This window comes from Rhamphochromis longiceps, linkage group LG7 (genome assembly GCF_057381845.1).
Source record: "Rhamphochromis longiceps isolate RC_006_pf linkage group LG7, R_longiceps_female_GT1.1, whole genome shotgun sequence".
Taxonomy (NCBI): domain Eukaryota; kingdom Metazoa; phylum Chordata; class Actinopteri; order Cichliformes; family Cichlidae; genus Rhamphochromis; species Rhamphochromis longiceps.
Window position 1 is genome coordinate 25,396,520 of NC_140563.1, and position 10,897 is coordinate 25,407,416.

A 10,897-nucleotide genomic window follows, 5' to 3' on the forward strand; every position below is an offset into this window, starting at 1 on the left:
ATGACATATTACACTATATCATGATTAAACTAAGCCAAAACACAGAAGCACTGTATGAAGTTTACCCTTATTGCTTTCATAGAAATTGACAAGTAGGAGCCAAGTGCTGCGAATCAATTCCTTCTTCTTCTTTTGGCTGGTCCCAAAGAAGACCAGCCACAGCAGATCGCTTTATGCCTCTCATTTTATTCCTAGTATCCTTTTCTGATACATCAACCCAGTGGATGTCCTCTTTCACTACATCCATGAATCTTCTCAGTGTTGTTAGCTAATAGCTCCATATTCATGGTAAATGGTAAATGGACTGGTTCTTATATAGCGCTTTTCTACTCTTCTGAGCATTCAAAGCACTTTACACAACTTGTGCATTCACCCATTCACACCCATTCGCACCAGCACATTTTCTAACTAACATTCATACTCCGATGGATGCATCGGAGAGCAATCTGGGGTTAGTATCTTGCCCAAGGATATTTGGCATGCAGTCTAGGGGAAGCCAGGAATCAAACCACCAACCTTCCAATCAGTAGATGACCTGCTGTACCGCCTGAGCTACAGCCATTCAGTTTCCTTTGTCCAGTATATCCACTATCCCTCCTCTGCTCAAACAATCTGACTTGCGAGATGGTTTAGAAATGGTTTAAACATTCCAACAGTAACTAAAGCTTCCAACAGACCTTAAAGAAATAACCACTATGACTTCATGCCTATGACATCTGCATAATGTGTCGAAGAACTATCAACTGAAACTAAAGTACGGTGAATCAATCAGGCAAGTCATTAGGAACTCTTTGTCTTTTACAATGGGAGTGGTGTTAAAAAGAAATAAAGTTAAAAGAACAACTCACATTCAAAAAGACTCACACTCACTGGTAAACATTGCCCGCCTCAGTGTGATGGGCATAATTTTACCTGAGCCTACATTATGTTAACAGAAATAAAAAAAACAGACTAGTAAATGCATCAATAATAGACCACAAGAGTAGGATGCTCAATACCACAATACTTGAATAAACAAAATAAATAAGAGAATGGATGGATGGATGAATGAAGAAATAATGACCTCTTTGCAGATAATCATCATGAGACAATGGTTGCATTAAATCTTCATATTGAGGTGTCCAGGATGCGCTGCTGCTATCTTTGACAGGTGCAATATTTTTTTTAATTTTGTCAGTTGGTGTCAAGTGTCCCGACAAAGTGGCTGACGTTTCTGAAGACAGCAGGTCATGCCACACTGCAGGAAGAGATCCCTGATGGGTCCGATGAGGGTAATGATGTGGTTGACCACGGAGACCTCGAGCTAAGCAAAGGCCACATCCTGTGGTGCCGCGGCCTGAGCCGCATCCAGACACAGGTACGATTTCAGGCTTAAAGATACATTTGTGTCTCATGTGTTTTGCCAGATATCTTTTGTATAATTATCTGGTTAAAAATTCCTGAGGAGATTTAAATTTCAACTGGTTGTTGAACCACTGTTACCATCAGAAATCGTGATGTCATCAATTTGTGAAGTTTAAACTACAGAGTAAATCTGTCAGACAGGAAATAAAGTGATTGAATGATGTAGGACCTTATGTTTGGGCTTATTTTGATCAACAGTCAGAATCTATGTGGTTGAATGTCCTGTAAATCAGCGGTCCCCAACCCCCGGGCCACGGACCGGAACTGGTACGTGAGTCGTTTGGTACCGGGCCGCGAGAGTTGAGGATTGGGTGTGAAATGTATGGTTTTCAGGGGTTTTATTGGTTATTTTGTTATCGTTTTTATCGTTAACTCAGTTTTCCTGGGTCTTTTCACGTGTGTTATGAATAAATCTTATTTTTTTCGGTACCGGTACTAGTTTTAATTTGTTGTATTTATCCGCGACACCTTAAAGGCCGGTCCATGAAAATATTGTCAGGCATAAACCGGTCCGTGGCACAAAACAGGTTGGGGACTGCTGCTGTAAATGATCTACCTGAGTTGACTCACTGTCTCTGATCTCCCAGATCCGTGTGGTGAAGGCTTTCAGGGACAGTGTGTCTCCCTATGAAGGTCTGGAGACACCTGAATCTCGCAGTTCCATTCACAACTTCATGAATCATCCCGAGTTCCGTATTGAAGACTCAGAACCTCAGATCCCCCTCATCGATGAAAATGAGAGTGAAGATGATCCCCCTACCAAACGAAACTCTATTTTCATCCCACCGCCACTTACTGGATTGTCCAGCCAGCCGCCTCTCCCCTTCACCCCCAACGAGAACAACAACGCCTTGGACCGTGTCATCCCGTTACATAAGGACATCTCCAGGTCTGCACTGGTCCCTCCCAACTCAGCAGGACTACCACCCTGTCCAGGAAGCCCCTTGCACAGTCTGGAAACCTCACTCTGAAGCCCCTCCCTCCTACCTGAACACCTCCTGTTACTAAAGTATGTTCGTACTGTGTTTTTTATGGTCAGAATTCTGGTTCTTCTGGGAGCCATGGACGGGAAAAAATTAAAAAGAGACTCACCAAATTGTTCCAACCAAGAGTTCATCTGCAGAAATGTTTCCAGATGTGCTTTTGTTCTGTGACAGCGACTCACACAGACTGTTTCCTTTTTTAATAGAAATGAACTTCTTGTTACTTAGGAGAATGTTGTTTGTGCAGGGAACAATGAGTAATCAGTTCTGATTGTGTACATATTCTGTTAATGTAGTTTTAAATGTGGGATGTTACAGTTTTTCAGCAGACCAGCTGATGGGAGCCGGTAGTGATGGTTCATGTTAGTTTTTTGTTAAGGATCTGTCACTGAAATGTTTAGTATTTTGTGTTGTAGAGAGAAAGTTTTGAGGGAGGTGTTTAATGTTGAATTTTATTTTAGTGTGGTTTTAGATTGAAAAAGTTACAAAAACAGTTATTAAAAGTTTCAAAAAATAGACATTGAGAGCTGGATAACTTTGGTAAAGCATTACGTCAGACAGGGTGAGAAGTTCGGCCATCCGGGAGGGGCTCAGAGTAGAGCAGCTGCTGCTCCACATCGAAAGGAGCCAGCTGAGGTGGTTCGGGCATCTGACAAGGATGCCCCCTGGGCGCCTCCTGGGTGAGGTGTTCCAGGCATGTCCCACCGGGAGGAGGCCCCGGGGCAGACCCAGGACACACTGGAGAGATTATATCTCTCGGCTGGCCTGGGAACGCCTTGGTATTCCCCTGGATAAGCTGGAGGAGGTGGCTGGGGAGAGGGAGGTCTGGGCCTCTTTGCTTAGGCTGCTGCCCCCGCGACCCGGCCCCGGACAAAGCGGATGAAGATGGATGGATGGATGGATTACGTCAGACAAAAGAAGAGCTGTAGCAGTTATCAAAAGTCTTTTCAAAAATTTTCACAATGAATTCACTGGATTATAGAGCCTTCCAGTCTCAGGCTTTACTTCACACACATTTCCTAAGATATGTCGTTAGACAGTATGTGACAGCACAGCACTGAAATGTTGTCATCATTCTTCATCTATGTGTCAAAAATTTAACAAAGAAAAAGTGGGATTAAAAAAAAGGTAATGCTACTGAAATATGTATGTTTTGTTTTGTTGTTTTGTTTTTTGCAAAAAGACGATTCTTTACAATATTTTAGAAAAAATACAAACATGTAAATAAGGTTACAAAAATGTAATATTTCAAGGATAACATTACAATTGCAAAAAATAAAAATGGGGGAAATTTGACAAACAAAACAAACAAATAAAACATGTTCAGTGTAAAAATAAAGCTCATATTTTCATCTTGCCATATTTCACTCTATCCTATAGCATGTCTGTGAAGGTTCTCAGTCATCCAGGTCATCGGACCACAGTGCACCTTCCCTTATCAGCTGGTAATATAGTGATGTTGTGGTCTTTGCTCAGGGAAGCAACTTACAACATTTCAAAACACCTTTCTACCATCCTGGCACCTCTTGTGGTGAACACCCCACATCACATCAAGAACTCCACGGCTTCAACGACAAGGTCCAGAAACTTACCCTGGATCCAGATGAAACCATGGTGTCCTTTGACGTAGTCTCTCTCTTCACTTGCATACCCACCACGGAGGCAGTGGAGACTGTCAGAAAACGACTACAAGAAGACAGCTCCTTGGAGGGCAGGACCAACTTCACACACGATCAGATTCGCACACTGTTAGACCTCTGCCTTACCACAACATACTTCAAATACAATGAAGGCTTCTACAGACAAAAACGTGTCTGTGCCATGGGCTCCCCCGTGTCACCTATTGTAGCCATCCTTTGACTACGATGACCTGGATGACTGAGAACCTTCACAGACATATTGTAGCCAACCTTTACATGGAAGAAGTGGAGAGAAAGGCTCTTTGCTCTTTTAAAGGGAGAGTACCCAGCCACTGGTACAGATATGTAGACGACACCTGGGTCAAAATCAAAACACAAGAAGTGGAATCCTTCACTGCGCAAATTAACGCTGTGGATAAAAACATCAAGTTCACCAGGGAAGACACAAAGGACAACTGTCTGCCTTTCCTGGACTGCGCTGTGCACATTGAAGAGAACGGCAAACTCAACATCGAAGTTTACCAGAAGCCCACACACACGGACCAGTACCTCCACTTTTAGTCCCATCACCCTTTGGAACACAAACTTGGAGTAATTAGGACCCTACACCACCGGGCAGAACATGTTCCCTTTAAACCTGAAGGGAAAAAGAAGGAACACACACATGTAAAGGAAGCACTTAAAACATGCGGTTATCCTAATTGGGCGTTTGTAAAGTCAGCAAAGATTCACAGAAAAGAAGATCAGGACACCAGCGAGGGAGGATAAGAAGGACAGACGCAACAACATTGTCATCCCCTATGTAGCCGGTGTATCAGAGAAACTCAGGAGAGTTTTCTCCAAACACGACATTCCAGTGTACTTCAGACCCAGCAACACGCTCAGACAGAAACTGGTTCACCCGAAAGACAAAACCCAAAAACACAAACTTAACAACGTGGTGTATGCTGTACAGTGCAGCGAGGAATGCTCAGACCTCTACATTGGAGAGACCAAACAGCCACTTCACAAACGTATGGCACAACACAGAAGAGCCACCTCTACAGGACAAGACTCAGCAGTCCATCTGCATCTTAAGGATAAAGGACACTCTTTCGAGGATGCCAATGTTCACATTTTGGACAGAGAGGACAGATGGTTTGAAAGAGGAGTGAAAGAAGCCATCTATGTCCACTGTGAGCAACCATCTTTGAACAGAGGCGGGGGTTTACGACACCAACTCTCTGCCATCTATAATCCAGTTTTGAGATCCCTTCCCAGACGCCTTAACGCCCACTCACATCCTGGGCCATCTGACCTCAGGAAATCATATGATAGGGTGGGGCCAGGTTTCACAATGAGCTCACCCGAAACCCTCGCTGATTGGGACCCACACCCATTTTCACACCTTGGCTCAGGCGATTAGAGGATCATCAGGGGGTCCTTTTGTCCCTCTGTGGGGGGTTACTCCCACTAGGCTTATATCTGGGACTCTCCACCAGTTGACCTTAGAACTGAAGAAGCTTCTCGGATGAGAAGCTCAAGCAACTTAAACAAGTCCAGACGCTTTTCTTTCCAAGCTCCTTAGACTATCCTATAGCATGTGGTTCCGTTACACTGAGCATGTTCTCCTTCAGTACAACCAGAAATCTTCTCTGTCGCCTCTGTGGTTCAATATATCCATTGTCCCACCTCTGCACATATCCAAACCATCTCAGTCTTGCCTCTGACTCCAAATCACTCAGCCTGAGCTGTCCATCAGATATACTATGACCCCTGACACTTGACTCCACCCACTCCACTCCGACTGGATTCTCTTTCATCTTTTGCAATGCTCTTTCTTCACTAGGAGGCATAGTCCTGCTCAGAGATTGTCAGTTCTTTCCCATAGCTGTAATGAATGCTTGATCAGCTTGAACCCTCTGTGCAGCTCTGCAAATCAGCAGTACGCTTCTTCATTCCTCAGGCACCCTCACGCTCTCCCTAACCTTAATTTTGTTGAAAACTTCCACTGCTCTCTGCCCCCAGACATGTCCATACATCCATAGCCTGGATGAATGTGAATGGACCAACCACTTTTCCACTTCATCCTCTGAGCTGCTCTCTCTTCTGACTTAAAGATTCCCTGCACTTCCTCTCGGTTATCCATTGTTTTCTCTATTCTATTCATCTGCTCCTCAAAGTACTATTTCCATCTTCTCAACACACGCACTTCACTTTATTCATTTCCATCTCTATTCTTAATCACGGGTGCTGCACATCCTCTCCAGTGCAATCTCTCTGCCAAGCCAGTCGATCTTCTGTAACCTTGTCTTCAACTCCCCCAACACTATTAACATTCATATTCAAGATTACTCCAACTCCATTTCACTTCCTATCTACACTATGGTACACCAGTCTGATTCCATGAAATTGTCCTTCTTTACGAGCCCTATATTTGATTTGGCCAACATCTTACATCAGATCCTCTTGCTGGTGCAACCCTTTTCTTTTACCCTGGCTTGGGATGAGCACTAAGAGTCCCCTCATTCAACTTTATTGTATAGAACATAGAACTGGAAATTATAACACATTTCACCAAAGAGTTAAAGAAATCTCTTTGTCATGGACATAGAAAGTTGTCCCAGAGTGATCCCTGTGAGACACCTGGTGGGCAAATATAGACTTGACAAAAAGAAAAAAAAAAGTCAAGAGGTTAACCTGTTAAACTCCAAGAGTCAATTCTGAGGTTCCTGCTCAAAAATAACATGCCCAAAATTAATACAGTATTTCTCTGCATGATGTCATGTCTCATGATGTGGGAGGTCAGTGCCACAGGCCTGTAATCCAGGGGACCTGGCGTCTTTGGTAGAGGGACGAGGCATGATGTTTTCCACAGCACTGCAACCCTCTGCAGACTCGGACTCAACATGAACAGTTTATGAAAGACTCCACAAAGCTGGGGCCACAGGCCTTGAGGAAGCGGGGACTCGCCCCTTCTGGTCCAGCAGACTTGCCTGAGTGGAGTCTCCTCATTTGCATCCGAACCTGGTCGTGAGTGAAAGTGATAAGTGGGGGAAGGGTGTCAGAGGCAACAGTGCTATGTATATGTATATATACATAGCACTGTATATATATATATATGTATATATATACGGAACGGAGCAGTTGTCAGCCACCTCCTGTACATGGATGACATCAAGCTGTATGCCAAGAGTGAACGAGACATCGATTCACTGATCCACACTACCAGGCTATACAGCAATGACATTGGAATGTCGTTCGGACTGGAGAAGTGTAGTCGGATGGTAACAAAGAGAGGGAAGGTAGTCAGAACTGAGGGGATTGAACTACCAGAAGGCAACATTGCAGACATAGAGGACAGTTACAAGTACTTGGGGATCCCACAGGCGAATGGGAACCATGAAGAGGCCGCTAGAAAAGCTGCAACCACCAAGTACCTGCAGAGGGTCAGGCAAGTCCTGAGGAGTCAGCTGAATGGTAAGAACAAGATCCGGGCCATCAACACGTACGCCCTGCCCGTGATCAGGTACCCTGCTGGGGTAATAGGCTGGCCAAAGGAGGAGATAGAAGCCACTGACATAAAGACAAGAAAGCTCCTTACCATGCATGGAGGGTTTCACCCCAAGTCCAGCACCCTGAGGCTGTACGCTAAGCGGAAGGAAGGGGGCCGGGGACTGGTGAGTGTCAGCACCACAGTCCAGGATGAGACAACGAACATCCAAGAATACATTGGGAAGATGGCCCCAACTGACCGAGTACTCAGTGAATACCTCAGACAGCAGAAACCCAAGAAAGAGGAGGGAGACGAGGAACCATCATGGAAGGACAGGCCCCTGCACGGTATGTACCACCGGCAGATAGAGGAGGTGGCTGATATCCAGAAATCCTACCAGTGGCTGGACAAAGCTGGACTGAAAGACAGCACAGAGGCACTAATCATGGCAGCACAAGAACAAGCTCTGAGCACAAGATCCATAGAGGCTGGGGTCTATCACACCAGGCAAGACCCCAGGTGCAGGCTGTGTAAAGATACCCCAGAGACAATCCAGCACATAACAGCAGGGTGCAAGATGCTAGCAGGCAAGGCATACATGGAACGCCATAACCAAGTGGCCGGCATAGTGTACAGGAACATCTGTGCCGAGTATAACCTGGAAGTCCCGAGGTCAAAATGGGAGATGCCCCCAAGGGTGGTGGAGAATGACCGAGCTAAGATCCTGTGGGACTTCCAGATACAGACGGACAAAATGGTGGTGGCTAACCAACCGGACATAGTGGTGGTAGACAAACAGAAGAAGACGGCCGTAGTGATCGATGTAGCGGTTCCGAATGACAGCAATATCAGGAAGAAGGAACACGAGAAGCTGGAGAAATACCAAGGGCTCAGAGAAGAGCTCGAGAGGATGTGGAGGGTGAAGGTAACGGTGGTCCCCGTGGTAATCGGAGCACTAGGTGCGGTGACTCCCAAGCTAGGCGAGTGGCTCCAGCAGATCCCGGGAACAACATCGGAGATCTCTGTCCAGAAGAGCGCAGTCCTGGGAACAGCTAAGATACTGCGCAGGACCCTCAAGCTCCCAGGCCTCTGGTAGAGGACCCGAGCTTGAAGGATAAACCGCCCGCAGGGGCGTGCTGGGTGTTTTTTTTTTTTTTTTTATAGATAGATAGATAGATATTAAAAAAGGCACGTGATTTTGAAAGGGGTCACCTGGCTAAATACAGCTGTAGGTGGAACTGTCCAAATTAAGATCAGGATATGGTGTCACTCATGGGGCATTGGTATCAGTGACAAAAGAGACAGATAGAAAATAGAAAATCATGGAATTTCATTCCCATTCACTATGGCATTTAACTGCCATTCACACTGCTACTAATAATGAGGATAAAGAAGAAGGCAATAACAACATATGTTGACGTTGTTTCTTTGGAAAAATCTGACCAATTAAAAAATAAATACAAATTGTGTCTTTAAGCAAAGCCAGCTATCAACAATAGTCCATATTACTTTTTAAAAAAATAAAACACAATCTTATTCCTAATCTTTTCTAATAATGCAAGCCCATTCATGCTACAAAAACATGTGGAAGGCAGAAACTCATGGAAGCCTTTTGAAAATGTGTTATCAATAAGGAGAAGAGGAGACAGGGAATGTCAATTCTTTCATGAAAATTGATTGGTTCCTATTTATTCACAGAAGTAAACACAAAGCCTACATGTTTGCCGTATTCACAGAGCTCAAGGAATATAATATCAAGTGACACTATGACACAAATCACACGAAAAATACAACAACTTACAAGGCCAACCGAGAACAGAAAAGATGAGTTGTTGATAGGTTTGAGGAAGCAACAAAAGGATCAGCGATACAGCTGTGAAAGCTGGCCATATTACTGTCAGCAAGATAACATCGGCTCCAAAAGCATACTCCAACACGCAACAGGCACTTGCCAAGATCAACTTGACAAGAAGCTCTGTGACGGATCGCTCGCTGTTCTCACTATTCACAGTCAGTGCTTTTATCTGCCCACCGACATCCAGCTTGAGGTAACGGACATGCAATGTGAATGTGATTTAGAAAATGAAGGATAAATTTGGACGCATTTGGAACTACTTACCTTTGTGAACATTTTTTTCTGTAATGAACCACAAAACTGCCTTCCAGGCTCAAACAAAAGCACCTCAGTGACATTCTGGCAGCTCCACAGTTCATTCATTCATAACATTGATGCGTGTGTAAAGGCAAAGAAGTGCCAAGTTTCAGGGGCAAGTTAAACAGTAAGTACTGTCTTCATGCAGAAATCTGCCTCAGAGGGTTTTCTTCCCTTACTGGAAAACAGTTCTCTAACGTTTCCTTAAATTTTACTTGAGCTGCATACATTTAACACAGGAAATTTATGTATTTCTATATTTTGACAAGTGTTTAGTCCATACGAAAACAAAAACATATCAAATTCCAAAGACATGCTGTTAGACACTGGCTTGCAAAAACATAGCTCACTAAATGCAAGTTAAAAAAAATGTACTTGCACTTCTTTACATTAAAAAAAGGTGAACTATTCGAACGCATTGTTTAAAAAAAAAAAGCCCTTATAGTTTTTGGTTGTCTGGCTCCCTTGATATCAAATTAGGCTCTTTGTGGCCTGCAAGTTAAAATGAGCTGGGTAAAGGTAAGTAGGTTAGGTAAAGGCTGGGTAAAGGTCTCCAGTTTGGTTTGAAGCAACATATTCCACTGATGGATTTTACTGATATCTGTTTAATTATTTAATTGAAGTTCAGAGTCCCTTTCGTGTCTGTCATAATGTTTTACAGTCTCCAGTATCAGTTGGCAGTATTTTTTTTAATCACTAGCGGTAACAGTAGATAATGTGTGTGTTTTTCTCTTGCTGTTTCCCTGTTTCCCTCTGACAACATTTTTTTCTGCTAGCCTGGGCTAAATTACAAGTTAATAATTAACCGTTAAAGAAGTGTTCATTGTTCACTGACACCACTACTGCAAAAAGGGGGCTATAAAACTGACAGGGGCACAAGATGAAGGCACATAGTGAATCAAAAAATCTAATTAAATGAACAGCAGGGCGACCAGAGCTCCCATGATTTTCACTCCATAATTTCTACCACATTGATTTCATGAGTCACAAATGCCTCACTAATGTATATAGTAATGTTTTTAATGAATTTATGACACGTTGATTAACTATGACACATTTACATTAAGAATAGATGCTACAATATGTTGCATTTTGATAAAATCTAAAGGTTCAAACTTTTTAGCTTTTGATTTATCCTTGAAATTTCTTTTTCCATAAGGTGTACGCTGTGCTGGTTCTGTGTGACGGCTCCTTTGTAATAGGCTGATAAGGCTGAATATTATGTGCTTGACTGATAAAAAAA

The 10,897-nt window shown here is 43.6% G+C and overlaps 1 protein-coding gene across 1 annotated transcript in view; it reads left to right on the top strand.

The window, feature by feature from the left end:
- Nucleotides 1-3,698, top strand: part of LOC146665385 (plasma membrane calcium-transporting ATPase 1-like) — a 34,802-nt gene extending 31,104 nt beyond the window's left edge. Inside the window, exons 20-21 of the mRNA XM_085411139.1 lie at nucleotides 1,178-1,357; nucleotides 1,992-3,698. Coding sequence (XP_085267265.1) covers nucleotides 1,178-1,357; nucleotides 1,992-2,375 — 564 coding nt within the window. The 3' untranslated portion in view covers nucleotides 2,376-3,698. The remainder of the gene's footprint in view (nucleotides 1-1,177; nucleotides 1,358-1,991) is intronic.
- The last annotated feature ends 7,199 nt before the right edge of the window (nucleotides 3,699-10,897 follow it).